At 45.2% G+C, this 20,130-nt stretch overlaps 1 protein-coding gene across 1 annotated transcript in view; it reads left to right on the top strand.

The window, feature by feature from the left end:
• The window catches only part of LOC135816697 (sushi, von Willebrand factor type A, EGF and pentraxin domain-containing protein 1-like), a gene marked incomplete at its 3' end in the record, with an annotated part of 56,231 nt that extends 36,467 nt beyond the window's left edge, over positions 1–19,764 (top strand). The window contains 10 exon segments of the mRNA XM_065329824.1: positions 1,594–1,776; positions 3,370–3,552; positions 6,487–6,669; positions 8,327–8,503; positions 9,009–9,191; positions 11,155–11,337; positions 13,068–13,244; positions 13,861–14,037; positions 15,667–15,942; positions 19,630–19,764. Coding sequence (XP_065185896.1) covers positions 1,594–1,776; positions 3,370–3,552; positions 6,487–6,669; positions 8,327–8,503; positions 9,009–9,191; positions 11,155–11,337; positions 13,068–13,244; positions 13,861–14,037; positions 15,667–15,942; positions 19,630–19,764 — 1,857 coding nt within the window.
• Positions 19,765–20,130: the final 366 nt, after the last annotated feature.

Below are 20,130 nucleotides of genomic sequence, written 5' to 3'. Positions count from 1 at the left end.
GCCTGCATCAAGCCACGTCACTAGATCATCCCTTGGTCGTTTTTTTCATCGTAGCTTTCATGTCCGAGCATAGTGGACTTAGTAGTAAAAAATAAAAAATATATAAAATAAAAGCTGGTAATGAAGCGTTTTGTTTCGTTGGCAGTTTCCTTCGAAATGGAAAAGGCACTTTGCTTTAGTCAGAGTCAATTCTTTTCATTGCTATACTGCAGCATTCTGCAGAAAACCACTTTCCAGAAGAAATTTTTCCAGACTTACTATTAGTACAGTGGTTGTGGGAGAGCTAAGATTGCACAGTATGACCACCAACGAAGCCAGTTGTAGATCTTGCACCATCATCCAGCCTGCGTACCGTATTATCTCTAATATAAGCACGGTCCTTTATTTTTTCAATGTACCTCCGTCCCGTGCTATTAATGGAGACGTTCCTTTATTGGAGACTGTTCCATTATTATTTCAACCTCATTTCAGAGGCATGTTGCCATGCCAAATTCATGTCAGACGCACACATATTAGGTTTTTTTTGCCGGTACAGATAATGAATTTACACAGTGTCCTTATAATGGAGACTGAGCACTTTATTTTTTGAATGCCGCCCCAAGGTGTTCTATTATTGGAGACGTGCTATTATTGGAGATTGTGCTTATATTAGAGATAATACGGTATGTTTCATCACAATCTTCCCTTCAATATGCTGTATAAATTGACATCGTCGTGCTTTGTCACATTAGGGGCCGTCCGCGGTTACCGATTGTTTTTACAAAACGAAAAGTTTTAGTTTTTTTCAGCCCCCGCCCACCCACTCACCTTTTCTGCAGGTAAAACGAATTCCAGTAAAATATTGATGTCAATTTTCGACACCCAGAAGTTAGGGCCTGGTCAGACTGCGGCAAAATCGAAATAATCCTAGGATTATAATCCGAATCTCCATAGTAACTTGCCGCCAGAGCGGCAAAAGCGAGAGTTGACGCTCCAAAAAAAAAAGCAAGAACGGACCACGCTTTTCCGCTCCAAACAGGATTTGACGCTGATACGCCATTGACGCTGATAATCACTGATTTTTTCATCTTGATATCGAGGAGCTAATTGGCCACAGACAACAACAAAACTCATAAGGATGGTTGCAAGGATTGCACTGAAGGTGTTGGCGATCCCCAAGGTGAAGGAATTTGACGTCGTTCGTGGAGATTACCACTTGACGCTCGAAATGAAGTTTGAATTTTCACTCTCCCCACATGTGTAGTGTGATCGCGATTCAAATTCTGGACGCTGTTCTTTTTTCGTCAGGCAACCAAAATTTGCCGCAGTCTGACCAGGCCCTAACTGGGCATTCTCCATCAGCATTCAATAATTATTTTCAAAACGAAACTCCATCAAACCCACCCACCCACAAACGAAAACATTTCGTTTTGAAAATATGATTGGTAACCTTGGACGGCCCTTTATCACCATGTACTGATGTGAGAGTTATGGTACGAAAGGCCTCATCAGTTTTACAACTGGCTTCATCTCTTCGTGTGCTAATATGTTTCCCTCCGACTAAGTCTCTATTTTTAAATCTTTTAAATTTCTTCCTATTCTTGCCCTGCTCAGGTGATTGTGGACAGCCAAGCATAACTGGTGGCACAATTCCAGTATCATCAAAGACCATAGCCGGGACTGCTGCAACAGTGTCTTGCGATACGAATTGGGCAAAGAGTTCTTCTGCGCCCTCCCCGTTCACGATCACTTGCCAAGATGACGGGACTTGGACATCAAGTGCAGGCCTGTGTGTGCGTAAGTCAATACTTCACTCACCGTTCACACTCACTGTACTGTTTAAGCTGAGAAATGCTTCACTGTGGCCATAGGAAGCGGGGACGAGGAGCACAGGGGCGCCATGTACTTTGACAGGCCCGGCAACAGGCAGGAAGTCTTGACTACTGTATAAGCGGAATTATTCGTCTGGGATTTAATTTCGTCTTTTTCGTCCCAGGAGCTTTTGGACTAAATTACATGCCGGACTAATTTCGATTTGTCCAGCTTTTCAATGCTGTTATGATCCACGGACGAAATTGACATCTGGACGAACTCCCTTTCTTTGGAGTTGGACAAAATTATTGACCGACGAGATTTTCTGCTTGTACAGTTTATCATTGCGCACGCCACCGCCTGCATCAAGCCACGTCACTAGATCATCCCTTGGTCGTTTTTTTCATCGTAGCTTTCATGCCCGAGCATAGTGGACTTAGTAGTAAAAAAATAAAAATAAATGAAATAAAAGCTGGTAATGAAGCGTTTTGTTTCGTTGGCAGTTTCCTTCGAAATGGAAAAGGCACTTTGCTTTAGTCAGAGTCAATTCTTTTCATTGCTATACTGCAGCGTTCTGGAGAAAACCACTTTCCAGAAGAAATTTTTCCAGACTTACTATTAGTACAGTGGTTGTGGGAGAGCTAAGATTGCACAGTATGACCACCAACGAAGCCAGTTGTAGATCTTGCACCATCATCCAGCCTGTGTACCGTATCATCTCTAATATAAGCACGGTCCTTTATTTTTTCAATGTACCTCCGTCCCGTGCTATTAATGGAGACGTTCCTTTATTCGAGACTGTTCCATTATTATTTCAACCTCATTTCAGAGGCATGTTGCCATGCCAAATTCATGTCAGACACACACATATCAGGTTTTCTTTTGCCGGTACAGATAATGAATTTACACAGTGTCCTTATAATGGAGACTGAGCACTTTATTTTTGAATTCCGCCCCAAGGTGTTCTATTATTGGAGACGTGCTATTATTGGAGATTGTGCTTATATTAGAGATAATACGGTATGTTTCATCACAATCTTCCCTTCAATAATAAAACATAATAATAATAATAACGACAGTTCGCATCTCACTCATTGCATGAGGTCAACGCATCTGTTAACAATTTCGAGCCAAGCAGCTCTATCAGAAGCAGATTGCACAGCATCCAGAAGCGACAAGTCTGCAGGCAACGGAGACTGCTGTGGTTCGGCCATGTAGTGAAGGAAGGCGAAGAATCGTCCTCTTTCCAAGCCCTCCTAATGTCAATCAACACAACAGACATACGACGACCACGAGGACGACCACGTCTGAGATGGATTGACGTTGTCAAGAAAGACTTACAATGCATTAATCTGTCGCTTCTGGATGCTGTGCAATCTGCTTCCCTTCAATATGCTGTATAAATTGACATTGTCGTGCTTTGTCACATTATCACCATGTACTGAAGTGAAGTAATGGTACAAAAGGCCTCATCAGTTTTACAACTGGCGTCATCTCTTCGTGTGCTAATATGTTTCCCTCCGCCTAAGTCTCTATTTTTAAATCTTTTGAATTTCTTCCTATTCTTGTCCTGCTCAGGTGATTGTGGACAGCCAAGCATAACTGGTGGCACAATTCCAGTATCATCAAAGACCATAGCCGGGACTGCTGCAACAGTGTCTTGCGATACGAATTGGGCAAAGAGTTCTTCTGCGCCCTCCCCGTCCACGATCACTTGCCAAGATGACGGGACTTGGACGTCAAGTGCAGGCCTGTGTGTGCGTAAGTCAATACTTCACTCACCGTTCACACTCACTGTACTGTTTAAGCTGAGAAATGCTTCACTGTGGCCATAGGAAGCGGGGACGAGGAGCACAGGGGCGCCATGTACTTTGACAGGCCCGGCAACAGGCAGGAAGTCTTGACTACTGTATAAGCGGAATTATTCGTCTGGGATTTAATTTCGTCTTTTTCGTCCCAGGAGCTTTTGGACTAAATTACATGCCGGACTAATTTCGATTTGTCTAGCTTTTCAATGCTCTTATGATCCACGGACGAAATTGACATCTGGACGAACTCCCTTTCTTTGGAGTTGGACAAAATTATTGACCGACGAGATTTTCTGCTTGTACAGTTTATCATTGCGCACGCCACCGCCTGCATCAAGCCACGTCACTAGATCATCCCTTGGTCGTTTTTTTCATCGTAGCTTTCATGCCCGAGCATAGTGGACTTCGTAGTAAAAAATAAAAAATAAATAAAATAAAAGCTGGTAGTGAAGCGTTTTGTTTCGTTGGCAGTTTCCTTCGAAATGGAAAAGGCACTTTGCTTTAGTCAGAGTCAATTCTTTTCATTGCTATACTGCAGCGTTCTGGAGAAAACCACTTTCCAGAAGAAATTTTTCCAGACTTACTATTAGTACAGTGGTTGTGGGAGAGCTAAGATTGCACAGTATGACCACCAACGAAGCCAGTTGTAGATCTTGCACCATCATCCAGCCTGCGTACCGTATTATCTCTAATATAAGCACGGTCCTTTATTTTTTCAATGTACCTCCGTCCCGTGCTATTAATGGAGACGTTCCTTTATTGGAGACTGTTCCATTATTATTTCAACCTCATTTCAGAGGCATGTTGCCATGCCAAATTCATGTCAGACGCACACATATCAGGTTTTTTTTGCCGGTACAGATAATGAATTTACACAGTGTCCTTATAATGGAGACTGAGCACTTTATTTTTTGAATGCCGCCCCAAGGTGTTCTATTATTGGAGACGTGCTATTATTGGAGATTGTGCTTATATTAGAGATAATACGGTATGTTTCATCACAATCTTCCCTTCAATAATAATAATAATAATAATAATTTGGAAAGGATTGGGAGAACTTCAATTTCAAAGGATCAGTCGGGGAAGTGAACTGCCTGAAAAGAGAAAAAAAACGCCAGACCCACCAGGACTCGAACCTGGGACCCTGCTTGTCAAAAAGACCCAAGTGCCATCAGTATGTGTGGCACGTGTTGTGAGCTGCCTTTGGAGTGAAAAACTTGTCAGCGCCTTCTAGGTTCAGCCTGGTCCCATAGCTCAGTGGTTAGAGCATTGCTCATGACAAGCAGGGTCCCAGGTTCGAGTCCTGGTGGGTCTGGCGTTTTTTTTCTCTTTTCAGGCAGTTCACTTCCCCGACTGATCCTTTGAATTTGAAGTTCTCCCAATCCTTTCCAAATTTAATCACTTTCTTTCACCTCTGGTAGTTTCCAGAAACTGACCGTGGTTGGTCCCCTGGGGGAGGGAAAAAAGACCCAAGTGCCATCAGTATGTGTGGCACGTGTTGTGAGCTGCCTTTGGAGTGAAAAACTTGTCAGCGCCTTCTAGGTTCAGCCTGGTCCCATAGCTCAGTGGTTAGAGCATTGCTCATGACAAGCAGGGTCCCAGGTTCGAGTCCTGGTGGGTCTGGCGTTTTTTTCTCTTTTCAGGCAGTTCACTTCCCCGACTGATCCTTTGAATAATAATAATAATAATAATAATAATAACGACAGTTCGCATCTCACTCATTGCATGAGGTCAACGCCTCTGTTAACAATTTCGAGCCAAGCAGCTCTATCAGAAGCAGATTGCACAGCATCCAGAAGCGACAAGTCTGCAGGCAACGGAGACTGCTGTGGTTCGGCCATGTAGTGAGGGAAGGCGAAGAATCGTCTTCTTTCCAAGCCCTCCTAATGTCAATCAACACAACAGACATACGACGACCCCGAGGACGACCACGTCTGAGATGGATTGACGTTGTCAAGAAAGACTTACAATGCATTAATCTGTCGCTTCTGGATGCTGTGCAATCTGCTTCCCTTCAATATGCTGTATAAATTGACATTGTCGTGCTTTGTCACATTATCACCATGTACTGATGTGAAGTAATGGTACAAAAGGCCTCATCAGTTTTACAACTGGCGTCATCTCTTCGTGTGCTAATATGTTTCCCTCCGCCTAAGTCTCTATTTTTAAATCTTTTGAATTTCTTCCTATTCTTGTCCTGCTCAGGTGATTGTGGACAGCCAAGCATAACTGGTGGCACAATTCCAGTATCATCAAAGACCATAGCCGGGACTGCTGCAACAGTGTCTTGCGATACGAATTGGGCAAAGAGTTCTGCTGCGCCCTCGATGATCACTTGCCAAGATGACGGGACTTGGACATCAAGTGCAGGCCTGTGTGTGCGTAAGTCAATGCTTCACTCACCGTTCACACTCACTGTACTGTTTAAGCTGAGAAATGCTTCACTGTGGCCATAGGAAGCGGGGACGAGGAGCACAGGGGCGCCATGTCTGTGACAGGCCCGGCAACAGGCAGGAAGTCTTGACTACTGTATAAGCGGAATTATTCGTCTGGGATTTAATTTCGTCTTTTTCGTCCCAGGAGCTTTTGGACCAAATTGGACGACATCGAAATATTCAATGACCTTCAGAGCTTCGTCTTTGACCAAGTTTGGGCCGTTCGCTTCATGCTTTTGTTGGTTCCATGTGATTAAAAAAAAAACCATTGCGAACGTGGGTCCGTTGCATGAACTTTACGTGTATCACCCACGGTCCCGTATCCGTTACGGGGACTAAACCTCCCTGATACTTGAAGTAGCCGTAACCACTTCGTTGATTCGAATTATTTGTGTGTGTAATGGCTACTGTGTGTAGCCATGAGACTTTCTTTCCACTCTTGCCCTGTTCAGGTGATTGTGGACTTCCAACCCCAGTCTCCGGCACCATTGCATTAACCACGAGTACCCTAGCTGGTGCTGTCGGCACTGTGGGATGTATTAGTAAATGGGCAAAGAGTCCTTCTGCGCCCTCCCCGTCCACGATCACTTGCCAAGATGACGGGACTTGGACATCAAGTGCAGGCCTGTGTGTGCGTAAGTCAATACTTCACTCACCGTTCACACTCAATGTACTGTTTAAGCTGAGAAATGCTTCACTGTGGCCATAGGAAGCGGGGACGAGGAGCACAGGGGCGCCATGTACTTTGACAGGCCCGGCAACAGGCAGGAAGTCTTGACTACTGTATAAGCGGAATTATTCGTCTGCGATTTAATTTCGTCTTTTTCGTCCCAGGAGCTTTTGGACTAAATTACATGCCGGACTAATTTCGATTTGTCCAGCTTTTCAATGCTCTTATGATCCACGGACGAAATTGACATCTGGACGAACTCCCTTTCTTTGGAGTTGGACAAAATTATTGACCGACGAGATTTTCTGCTTGTACAGTTTATCATTGCGCACGCCACCGCCTGCATCAAGCCACGTCACTAGATCATCCCTAGGTCGTTTTTTTCATCGTAGCTTTCATGTCCGAGCATAGTGGACTTCGTAGTAAAAAAATAAAAAAAAATAAAATAAAAGCTGGTAATGAAGCGTTTTGTTTCGTTGGCAGTTTCCTTCGAAATGGAAAAGGCACTTTGCTTTAGTCAGCCTGTGTTTACAAGAAGCGTTTCAACCCGGGTTGAGTTCGACCCGGGTCAGATTTCAACCCGCCATATGCACAAAATGAATGGCGCGTTTACATGACGCATTGCGCTTGACCCGGGTTGAAATTTCGCCCCGGGTTGAAATCAACCCGGGTCAAGAAAATCGTACAAACGTACTTCTGTGCGTATCTCTCGTCAGGTTTGAACGGCACTGCAGATGCAAATTTCGCGCGAACGGATTCACGTGACCATACAGGACTGTAGAAGTGGACTTTTGGCGGCATATCAGTATTTGACCCGGGTCAACTGTCTTCATGTAAACGCTCACCTCTTTTGTCTATCGTACAGACTTTCAACCCGGGCTGAACTCGACCCAGGTTGAAATTTCTCATGTAAACACAGCCTCAGAGTCAATTCTTTTCATTGCTATACTGCAGCGTTCTGGAGAAAACCACTTTCCAGAAGAAATTTTTCCAGACTTACTATTAGTACAGTGGTTGTGGGAGAGCTAAGATTGCACAGTATGACCACCAACGAAGCCAGTTGTAGATCTTGCACCATCATCCAGCCTGTGTACCGTATTATCTCTAATATAAGCATGGTCCTTTATTTTTTCAATGTACCTCTGTCCCGTGGTATTAATGGAGACGTTCCTTTATTGGAGACTGTTCCATTATTATTTCAACCTCATTTCAGAGGCATGTTGCCATGCCAAATTCATGTCAGACACACACATATCAGGTTTTCTTTTGCCGGTACAGATAATGAATTTACGCAGTGTCCTTTTAATGGAGACTGAGCACTTTATTTTTTGAATGCCGCCCCAAGGTGTTCTATTATTGGAGACGTGCTAATATTATAGATTGTGCTTATATTAGAGATAATACGGTATGTTTCATCACAATCTTCCCTTCAATATGCTGTATAAATTGACATCGTCGTGCTCTGTCACATTATCACCATGTACTGATGTGAGAAGTAATGGTACGAAAGGCCTCATCAGTTTTACAACTGGCGTCATCTCTTCGTGTGCTAATATGTTTCCCTCCGAATAAGTCTCTATTTTTAAATCTTTTGAATTTCTTCCTATTCTTGCCCTGCTCAGGTGATTGTGGACAGCCAAGCATAACTGGTGGCACAATTCCAGTATCATCAAAGACCATAGCCGGGACTGCTGCAACAGTGTCTTGCGATACGAATTGGGCAAAGAGTTCTGCTGCGCCCTCGATGATCACTTGCCAAGATGACGGGACTTGGACATCAAGTGCAGGCCTGTGTGTGCGTAAGTCAATGCTTCACTCACCGTTCACACTCACTGTACTGTTTAAGCTGAGAAATGCTTCACTGTGGCCATAGGAAGCGGGGACGAGGAGCACAGGGGCGCTATGTCTGTGACAGGCCCGGCAACAGGCAGGAAGTCTTGACTACTGTATAAGCGGAATTATTCGTCTGGGATTTAATTTCGTCTTTTTCGTCCCAGGAGCTTTTGGACCAAATTGGACGACATCGAAATATTCAATGACCTTCAGAGCTTCGTCTTTGACCAAGTTTGGGCCGTTCGCTTCATGCTTTTGTTGGTTCCATGTGATTAAAAAAAAAACCATTGCGAACGTGGGTCCGTTGCATGAACTTTACGTGTATCACCCACGGTCCCGTATCCGTTACGGGGACTAAACCTCCCTGATACTTGAAGTAGCCGTAACCACTTCGTTGCTTCGAATTATTTGTGTGTGTAATGGCTACAGTGTGTAGCCATGAGACTTTCTTTCCACTCTTGCCCTGTTCAGGTGATTGTGGACTTCCAACCCCAGTCTTCGGCACCATTGTATCAACCACGAGTACCCTAGCTGGTGATGTCGGCACTGTGGGATGTATTAGTAAATGGGCAAAGAGTTCTTCTGCGCCCTCCCCGTCCACGATCACTTGCCAAGATGACGGGACTTGGACATCAAGTGCAGGCCTGTGTGTGCGTAAGTCAATACTTCACTCACCGTTCACACTCAATGTACTGTTTAAGCTGAGAAATGCTTCACTGTGGCCATAGGAAGCGGGGACGAGGAGCACAGGGGCGCCATGTACTTTGACAGGCCCGGCAACAGGCAGGAAGTCTTGACTACTGTATAAGCGGAATTATTCGTCTGCGATTTAATTTCGTCTTTTTCGTCCCAGGAGCTTTTGGACTAAATTACATGCCGGACTAATTTCGATTTGTCCAGCTTTTCAATGCTCTTATGATCCACGGACGAAATTGACATCTGGACGAACTCCCTTTCTTTGGAGTTGGACAAAATTATTGACCGACGAGATTTTCTGCTTGTACAGTTTATCATTGCGCACGCCACCGCCTGCATCAAGCCACGTCACTAGATCATCCCTTGGTCGTTTTTTTCATCGTAGCTTTCATGCCCGAGCATAGTGGACTTCGTAGAAAAAAAATAAAAAAATAAAATAAAAGCTGGTAATGAAGCGTTTTGTTTCGTTGGCAGTTTCCTTCGAAATGGAAAAGGCACTTTGCTTTAGTCAGAGTCAATTCTTTTCATTGCTATACTGCAGCATTCTGCAGAAAACCACTTTCCAGAAGAAATTTTTCCAGACTTACTATTAGTACAGTGGTTGTGGGAGAGCTAAGATTGCACAGTATGACCACCAACGAAGCCAGTTGTAGATCTTGCACCATCATCCAGCCTGCGTACCGTATTATCTCTAATATAAGCATGGTCCTTTATTTTTTCAATTTACCTCCGTCCCGTGCTATTAATGGAGACGTTCCTTTATTGGAGACTGTTCCATTATTATTTCAACCTCATTTCAGAGGCATGTTGCCATGCCAAATTCATGTCAGACGCACACATATTAGGTTTTTTTTGCCGGTACAGATAATGAATTTACACAGTGTCCTTATAATGGAGACTGAGCACTTTATTTTTTGAATGCCGCCCCAAGGTGTTCTATTATTGGAGACGTGCTATTATTGGAGATTGTGCTTATATTAGAGATAATACGGTATGTTTCATCACAATCTTCCCTTCAATATGCTGTATAAATTGACATCGTCGTGCTTTGTCACATTAGGGGCCGTCCGCGGTTACCGATTGTTTTTACAAAACGAAAAGTTTTAGTTTTTTTCAGGCCCCGCCCACCCACTCACCTTTTCTGCAGGTAAAACGAATTCCAGTAAAATATTGATGTCAATTTTCGACACCCAGAAGTTAGGGCCTGGTCAGACTGCGGCAAAATCGAAATAATCCTAGGATTATAATCCGAATCTCCATAGTAACTTGCCGCCAGAGCGGCAAAAGCGAGAGTTGACGCTCCAAAAAAAAAGCAAGAACGGACCACGCTTTTCCGCTCCAAACAGGATTTGACGCTGATACGCCATTGACGCTGATAATCACTGATTTTTTCATCTTGATATCGAGGAGCTAATTGGCCACAGACAACAACAAAACTCATAAGGATGGTTGCAAGGATTGCACTGAAGGTGTTGGCGATCCCCAAGGTGAAGGAATTTGACGTCGTTCGTGGAGATTACCACTTGACGCTCGAAATGAAGTTTGAATTTTCACTCTCCCCACATGTGTAGTGTGATCGCGATTCAAATTCTGGACGCTGTTCTTTTTTCGTCAGGCAACCAAAATTTGCCGCAGTCTGACCAGGCCCTAACTGGGCATTCTCCATCAGCATTCAATAATTATTTTCAAAACGAAACTCCATCAAACCCACCCACCCACAAACGAAAACATTTCGTTTTGAAAATATGATTGGTAACCTTGGACGGCCCTTTATCACCATGTACTGATGTGAGAGTTATGGTACGAAAGGCCTCATCAGTTTTACAACTGGCTTCATCTCTTCGTGTGCTAATATGTTTCCCTCCGACTAAGTCTCTATTTTTAAATCTTTTAAATTTCTTCCTATTCTTGCCCTGCTCAGGTGATTGTGGACAGCCAAGCATAACTGGTGGCACAATTCCAGTATCATCAAAGACCATAGCCGGGACTGCTGCAACAGTGTCTTGCGATACGAATTGGGCAAAGAGTTCTTCTGCGCCCTCCCCGTTCACGATCACTTGCCAAGATGACGGGACTTGGACATCAAGTGCAGGCCTGTGTGTGCGTAAGTCAATACTTCACTCACCGTTCACACTCACTGTACTGTTTAAGCTGAGAAATGCTTCACTGTGGCCATAGGAAGCGGGGACGAGGAGCACAGGGGCGCCATGTACTTTGACAGGCCCGGCAACAGGCAGGAAGTCTTGACTACTGTATAAGCGGAATTATTCGTCTGGGATTTAATTTCGTCTTTTTCGTCCCAGGAGCTTTTGGACTAAATTACATGCCGGACTAATTTCGATTTGTCCAGCTTTTCAATGCTGTTATGATCCACGGACGAAATTGACATCTGGACGAACTCCCTTTCTTTGGAGTTGGACAAAATTATTGACCGACGAGATTTTCTGCTTGTACAGTTTATCATTGCGCACGCCACCGCCTGCATCAAGCCACGTCACTAGATCATCCCTAGGTCGTTTTTTTCATCGTAGCTTTCATGTCCGAGCATAGTGGACTTCGTAGTAAAAAAATAAAAAAAAATAAAATAAAAGCTGGTAATGAAGCGTTTTGTTTCGTTGGCAGTTTCCTTCGAAATGGAAAAGGCACTTTGCTTTAGTCAGAGTCAATTCTTTTCATTGCTATACTGCAGCGTTCTGGAGAAAACCACTTTCCAGAAGAATTTTTTCCAGACTTACTATTAGTACAGTGGTTGTGGGAGAGCTAAGATTGCACAGTATGACCACCAACGAAGCCAGTTGTAGATCTTGCACCATCATCCAGCCTGCGTACCGTATTATCTCTAATATAAGCACGGTCCTTTATTTTTTCAATGTACCTCCGTCCCGTGCTATTAATGGAGACGTTCCTTAATTGGAGACTGTTCCATTATTATTTCAACCTCATTTCAGAGGCATGTTGCCATGCCAAATTCATGTCAGACACACACATATCAGGTTTTCTTTTGCCGGTACAGATAATGAATTTACACAGTGTCCTTATAATGGAGACTGAGCACTCTATTTTTTGAATGCCGCCCCAAGGTGTTCTATTATTGGAGACGTGCTATTATTGGAGATTGTGCTTATATTAGAGATAATACGGTATTTTTCATCACAATCTTCCCTTCAATATGCTGTATAAATTGACATCGTTGTGCTTCGTCACATTATCACCATGTACTGATTTTGAAGAGTAATGGTACGAAAGGCCTCATCAGATTTTCAACTAGCTTCGTCTCTTCGTGTGTTAATAAGTTTGCCTCCGACTAAGGTTGCGTTTGGTTGGGCATTTTCAGAATGTAAATGACAACCATTCTGGAATGGGAATCGACAAGAATCACCTGACCAAACTAACGCGCCAGAATCAATTAGGAATCACTTAACATAACAATTCCATGATGTCGTTGTGGAACGGCGGCTGTCTTTTCTTTTACCCGACTCTAGTTTCCTTGAGAGAGTCATGGTATTTCTGAGTGCATGATTTGAGGCACTAAAACCTGTTGCTACATTGTTTGGCTCATGGCAGCCATTACCATTTTTGATTCCGGAATGAGAATGCTCATTCCAGCATGTGAGGTGGAATGATCATTCTCCAAAAAGAATCATTTTCAGCGATTCCCATTCTGGAATCATGTGGAATGTGACCAACCTAACGCACTTTTTTGACCAACCAAACGGGCGAGAATGATTCCGAGTGATTCCAAGTGATTCCCATTTGGGAATGTGACCAACCAAACGTAACCTAAGTCTCTATTTTTAAATCTTTTGAATTTCTTCCTATTTTTGTCCTGCTCAGGTGATTGTGGACAGCCAAACATAACCGGTGGCACAATTCCAGTATCATCAAAGACCATAGCCGGGACTGCTGCAACAGTGTCTTGCGATACGAATTGGGCAAAGAGTTCTGCTGCGCCCTCCATGATCACTTGCCAAGATAATGGTCTTTGGACATCAAGTGTAGGCCTGTGTGTGCGTAAGTCAATGCTTCACTCACCCACACTCAATGTACTGCAAGAAAGCACCATTCCCCGCTCAATACACAGTGTTTCGGGGAATCCCCCCCCCCCCTTATCAGTTGAGCTTGAGTAGGCACTGCATTCTGTAGTCACGCTCCCCGAGCCAATACATCACCATGGATACCAACTTTCAGGGACGCTCCGTTTCCAGCGCGACAAACACCTCGTGAGCACCAGACAGCAGCGCGAGTCAGAGTCGCACGTGGTGTTGTGAGAACAGACGTTGAAGGCCATTTGCCGTTTGCCATTCGCAGCACTACTGTCATATCCAACCATCTATTGTAGTTGCATCCCCACGCAATGGATCAGAGTATGAAACGTGTGGTGAGAGAGCTAACTTAGAACCCTTTGCTATGCTTGTTTATCAGCATGATCGCTTTTAGTATTGGTAGATTCTTTCTTTCCCGGACCAGACAAGACCACAAGGGGCTACAATATGTTTGACCTACCCGTTCTGTTTTCTCCTTTCTTCTATTTGTTGTTATTCGTTGAATAAATGCAAGAAATACACTTTTTCCGTCCTCTCATTGTTTGTTTGTTTCTTTGTTTGTTGCTATTAATTTTGTTGTTCAGGAGATTGCGGTATGGCTAGTGTAGAGGGCGGTACAGTCCTCTCGTCTTCGAGCACAATAGCCGGGGCGGTTGTCATGGTGACGTGTAACTCAAACTGGATGAAGAGCTTGTCACTACCAGCACAGATCAGTTGTCAAGATGACGGGAGCTGGACGTCAAGTGCGGGTCTGTGCGTGCGTAAGTTATTCATGTATTCGTGTCTCAGATGAAAACACAGACAGTCCGAAGTTCAAATGTCAAAACTGAGCGCCACAAGTGTGCTATCAGTAATTATCCTGATAGAACAATTCGCGTACAGGGCAGCAATGCAGTGCTAACCCTTCCGCTTCTGTCTCTATTGAGCTCTGCTACATGTGATGGTTGATTGTCCACGTGAAAAAAAGAAAAAAAAAGGAAAAGGAAAAGAAACCCGAGAGAAATGAAAGTGCACAAGCGGATAGAGGTGTGTGGAGATTATGCAGTACCTATGCATAGGGTGGAACGGGTGAATCCAATGTAGCATGCATAGGGTGGAACGGGTGAATCCAACGTAGCATGCATAGGGTGGAACGGGTGAATCCAACAGAGGATGCATAGGGTGGAACGGGTGAATCCAACGTTGCACACTCTACATCTACATCTACCGTGAAAGCCCCTGTATAACGTTACGCCCACTCGAAATGCCGCCCACATTCCGTGTACACGCCTAGTCAGGGGAAGTCGACACTTTTGTTTCAAAATAGCGCCCATGCCCATGTATACGCCCAGGTATGCCGGAAACACCAGTACACGTACAGGTACTGATACTCAATACTTACTGCTATCCCTATTCCAAGTATACGCCCGGTTCCAAAATAACGCCCGTGCCCTTGTATACGCCCAGGAAATCAAGGCTGCTATTCTATACGCCCGGAGCCTATATGTGGGCTTTTACATAGTAGTGCGAGTGACTTTCAGACTTTGCGAAAGCAAATTTTGATATACGACATGTTTACTTCTGTTCACATAGAACAGATGCAGAGCAGCTTCTAGAACCTTCGAACTGCCTCGTTAGCCTTGATAGGCTTGGGATTCTATTGCTGGTCATGTGGTCGTGCGTCTGTGCGTGTTTTTTTATGAATCTGTATGAATCTGTGTGGGTCTCTGTGTGTGCGTAAGTTATTCAAGTATTATGAATGGAGATACAGTGTAACAAACTCAGTGGGCGGTGCCATGCATTAGGCAAATTTGACAATTCCAATACGAAAAAATGAGTAGATTGGAAATGAAAACTTTGAATGCACTCGTCAGCCACAAGCAGCGAAATTCACAAAATGAATGCAATACGAAACTGGGGAAGAGCTCAAAACATGAAAGACGAATATTAAAGGCCGCACCAAAAACTCCTTTGTTTCGGGCATTACGCTTGCTTGGGTTGGCTGTTTTGCTTGTTTACATTCACTATTGTGTGTGTGTGTGTGTGTACGTGTGTGTGTGTGCGTGTGTGTGTGTGTGTGTGTGTGCGCGTGTGTGTGTGTGCGTGTGTGTGCGTGCTTGTGTGTGTGTGTGTGTGTGTGTGTGTGTACGTGTGTGTGTACGTGTGTGTGTGTACGTGTGTGTGTGTGTACGTGCTTGCGTGTGTGTGCGTGTGCGTGTGTGTGTGTGTGTGTGTGCGTGCTTGCGTGTGCGTGTGTGTGTGTGTGTGTGTGTGTGTGTGTGCGTGTGTGTGTACGTGTGTGTGTGTGCGTGCTTGCGTGTGTGTGTGCATGCTTGCGTGTGTGGTGTGTGTGTGTGTGTGTGTGTGTGTGTGTGTGTGTGTGTGTGTGTGTGTGTGTTACTCAACTACAGCCGATGGTCAATTTACGGAGTACCACTATTGTGGTGCTACAAAGTCAATACTGCAGCTTTATAGCATTCCTTTGTCCTACAACGTCGGGGAGAGCCTCTGCAGACGGACTGCGGGAAGAGATATAGCCAGTCACCTCACATTCAAAAACACGTGTATAGAGAAATTAACCAGTCAAGTTGTCTGGCTTTTCAGGCGGCCAGACGATGTCAATCCATATGCAAGCGATCGACAGACCCACGCTGGCACCAGACCGATTCGTGTTGCCTGCGAAACTTGTGAGTTGTAATTCTTTATTATAATTATAATCCTGTATTATTTGCCTGCTGTCAAGTCTGCCTTGCTACGGATCGCAGTTCATTGATCCAATGTAGGTGTGATGGTTGGGATGGTTGTCAACACTGGACTGTCTGAAGGCAGAGTGGTGACATATCCCTTGGGTTATTACTGTGAACCTTGCCACTGCGTCACTGCTTAGAGTTGCATGACGCATGGGCCAGCATCGGCAGGCTAAACTGACCGATACTGCCGATGCTGGAGAATACCCTGGACCAATCAATCATGTACAGTTAAGTGCTCCAACACGCAAACTACAAGCATTGTGCCAAGACATGAGTTATCACCAACCTAGAGTAAGCAGGCCTCGGCAGTGTGTAACTGCTTGCTCCATCTCCATCCGCTGTTGCAAGGATTGTGTGTGTGTGTGTGTCCCATATGGTGCAGTGGTATGTGCAGCGATTTCCAATCGAGAGGTTGCGGGTTTGATTCCCGACGATTATGGTCACATACGTCTTTCCTCTCTTTCTCAGACTCCTGACATTTCTTTCATTCTCCTGGGTGGTTACCAACAGCCAGTGCATGTCGGAGTATGTGGTGTGATGTGTGTGCGGGAAACAAAATGAAAGACAAAGACCAACAAGTAGGGATTCACTGACCAGAAATCCACTTCATAGCTGTGTGGTGTAGACCAGGCTGAATAGTGGCGGTCAATTCTTCAGCCTTGCACGCTGTTGAATGGTGCAATCCCAGGGCAAGTTTTTCTTAATTTTTTTACAAGATATACTCAAACGGAATTGAAGAGGCATCTTGTGAAAGCGCTAGTATATCGTGCACATCGAATATGTTTGTTTGTTTGTTTATTTTATTTTATTTCACCAAGTGAACAGGCATTTCTGCCTTCTCACCAGGTCCGGAGACCTAGTTCCGACAAAATGATGAAGAGTGAATGAAAATGTATGCATAAAATGGTTAAAATCATGCAGAAGGTTATAATTATGAAAGCGGATAAAAATGATTGAATCACGAGACATGGAGCATGAATTTATGGAGCATGATGTTCCCCTCATCTATTGCAGGACGAATTAGACAGACTGACATCAGTATCCTTACATCTTCACGACACGTTCCGAATGGTCTCTGGGCTACACCATAGGTTGCCCCAACAGCGGAGGCAGAAGATGACCATTCACTGCGTCGTCGAGAGGCGCCATGGCGCCGCCAAAGCAGAGCAAAGCACCAACGAGGTATCGCCACTTATGAACCAGCCACCTCTCTGCGGCTGTATGCGTTTTGTTTTTTAAGCCTCTTATACGGGCAATCACAGAACATGATTTCACTGGCCTGACCGCGGCAACAACTGCAAAGCAAAACAAAACAAAAAATGTAATTAAATAGAAAATGAAACTTTACAATCTGCACACAATGACAACTCCTTTTTAAGATAGTCTCTGTTGATCAGTCGGTATCCGTTACCCGTGTTAGCTAGTTGCCAACAAGGCGGGCTTCGGCAACAGGAACATCTGGAGAGGCGTCATCCATCCCCCCATGCCAGGGAAATGGTGAGCGAGCCCCCCGCAGACACATGATGTTAGCACGCAGTAAAGCAAAGGACTCCGGATAATCGAGATATGGGTATGATACCCAACTGATCCACGCTCCTCCATAAAGACAGCCAGCCGCCGATAGAATGCAGTAGCAGCACGGCCCATACCACCAGTTGTTGCCAGGACAAGTGGAGTGAAACCCGAAATCTCCACCTCTCGTACTCGTTCAGCATAATGGCGTCGCCTCTCAGCTTCGTGCTTGTTGAAGGCAGATTGGGTGTGGGCCGACCGGTTCGAAGCTGCATATGGGTTGAATACCCTTACATCAAAAAAGCAGCGTTCAAACCGTCCGCCCCACACCCCGCCTGCCACAATGTCAAGCCGTGCCTGGTCAGTTGATATTGCCGTCCGATGGCGAAACCGCTCCCCAGTGACCGGCTGAAGATGAGGCTCCACCGCAACGTTTTTTGCCACTCTCCGGAGCATGCTGGCGGTGACGTCACGTACCTCATTGTGGCGCAATGTTGGAAAGCCACCCTTTGGACAAGATAATGCGTGGCAGAGATCAAAACTGGCCCCACAGGCACAGCTACTGGGAAGACCAGTCAATGGCCAGCCATACCGAAGGGCAATGCCATCCCGGAACTCACCCTTGGTCAGAGCGAATCCGTGGCGCTTCATCGGCCGGCAAGTCAGCCAACTGGACGCTCCCGGCTGGGAGGCCAATTGGCCAGAATAGGAGAGTTCCGACGGTGCCGCCGCAAGGAAATCAGGCACTTTGCTCTTCATAGAACGTCTGTTCGCTGCCGACAACCTGCGCTTCGCGGAACGAATACAGTCCAACGAGTCGCCAAGGGGAGCCTGAGAACAGATGCGTTCCACCAGAGGCGCTGTAATGGTCTTCGAAGTTGTGTACTGGTGGTTTAGAGTGGTGGGGACTACAATTCCCAAGCCACCATGGCGGCAAGGACAGGAAACCATTTTTCTGTCCATTTCATTAGGGTGGTATCCAGTCACCATTGGGAGGAGCTTGTGATGAATAGCCTCCTCCAACGGCTTGAGGGCTTCTGTAGCACCCTCCACGGTCCGGCAAAGAAACGTCCATTTACTCTGCAGCCTATTGACCAAAGCATGGTAGGCTGCCTGTGGCTGCGACTCAGCAAACTCACCCACCTTGTTCACCTGCCCGAGGAATCCACTCTCTGTCAGCCAGGTATTTCTCGACGAACGGAGCAGTGCCGAGGGCTGCGCCAAGATGATGACAGCCATCCATCCTCACCTGAACGCCTGTGTCAGCGAAGAGATCAAGCGCCTCATGATACCTGTCTGGCTTCACAAGAAGTATCGACTTGGTTGGATTCAAATGGTACCCGTAAGCTTCCCCAAGGCTGCTCAGAGAGTCCCACCACGCACGAACTACCCGCAATCGGCCTGCTCCGGAAGAATCATCCGCAAACCATGTTTGGATGATGTCAGCCATTGAGACGCCCTCAATCAACGGCAGCACCCCCAGCCCATACATGGCCATTGATAAGAGATCTCTGATTTGATTTGCCATGGAAACGTGCTGACTGTGTTTTATCCATGTTGAATAGGGTGGGGTCTATTTGATCGCGGCTTTTTAGTGGTTTCTATCTCCTGCTTTTCATTGCGTGAGACTTTATTCACTCTTTTTCTCTTGCTTTTCTTCTTCTTTTTTGGAAATTTTGTGTGTTTCTCGCATACCTTCATTTGCTGTTGCTTTATGCCTTCGTTTTGATGGTTTCTGTTGCCAACTTGGATTGGAATAGAAGCGATTCACCCCACTACTACTACCATCTGTCTTCTGTTTCTCTAGTGCAGAGGAGAGAAGGAACAACATACTCGTAACGTTTCTTGAGTTAACGATGGATTCTTTCCCTTTAAAACGCTACGACTCCGTGATGCGTTAGAGATTCAACTCTTACAGTAATGATATTGTGTGCATTTGCTTGGCACACGTCATTCATGAACAAATCCCTCCTGACAGCGTGTGTTTGTCAAGGAGAAGAGTGAGAAGCTAGCACTAAGTGATATCCTGCTGTTTGGTGAGTTTGTGTTCTGCCTATTTTTTTGCCCTCAATGGTTTTCGGGTTTTCTGTTTGCAACTTGTGTCTTGTGCAGCATGTTCGCTTCCTAACACATATGCCCGAATAAGACAGGTATATGGCAACGGAACTGTGCAGTGTGACGTGGGATATGATTACAACTCCGCTCAGCCGGTGTGCTTGGATGGTAACCAAGTCCAACGGTGCACGCGTAAGTTGTTTTATTAGTATTATTATTAACTGGTTTTGAGGGAAAGAGACAAACGGGAAAAGTCTGAAGAAAAAATTGACTGTCACCACCAGGACTCGAACCAGGGACCCTCGCTTGTAGCCAGCGATGCTCTAACCACTGAGCTATGGTGTAGTCGTCATCCAAGCAGAGACCGTTCAACTTTTTCTTCAGAGTATTATTATTATTATTATTACTAGGGGTGAAACGGTTACCCTTTAAGGTAACAAACGGGTATCTGGCGTAACGGGCGGGTTATCGGGTACCCTTTATCCGCCATACTTTTTCCAAAAACGTTGCATTTGCTTGGGATCGTAAGCGCAACATTTCTTTTACAGGCATTCTGAT

This window comes from Sycon ciliatum, chromosome 5 (assembly GCF_964019385.1).
Source record: "Sycon ciliatum chromosome 5, ocSycCili1.1, whole genome shotgun sequence".
NCBI lineage: Eukaryota > Metazoa > Porifera > Calcarea > Leucosolenida > Sycettidae > Sycon > Sycon ciliatum.
This window is presented reverse-complemented; position numbering and strand designations above follow the sequence as displayed.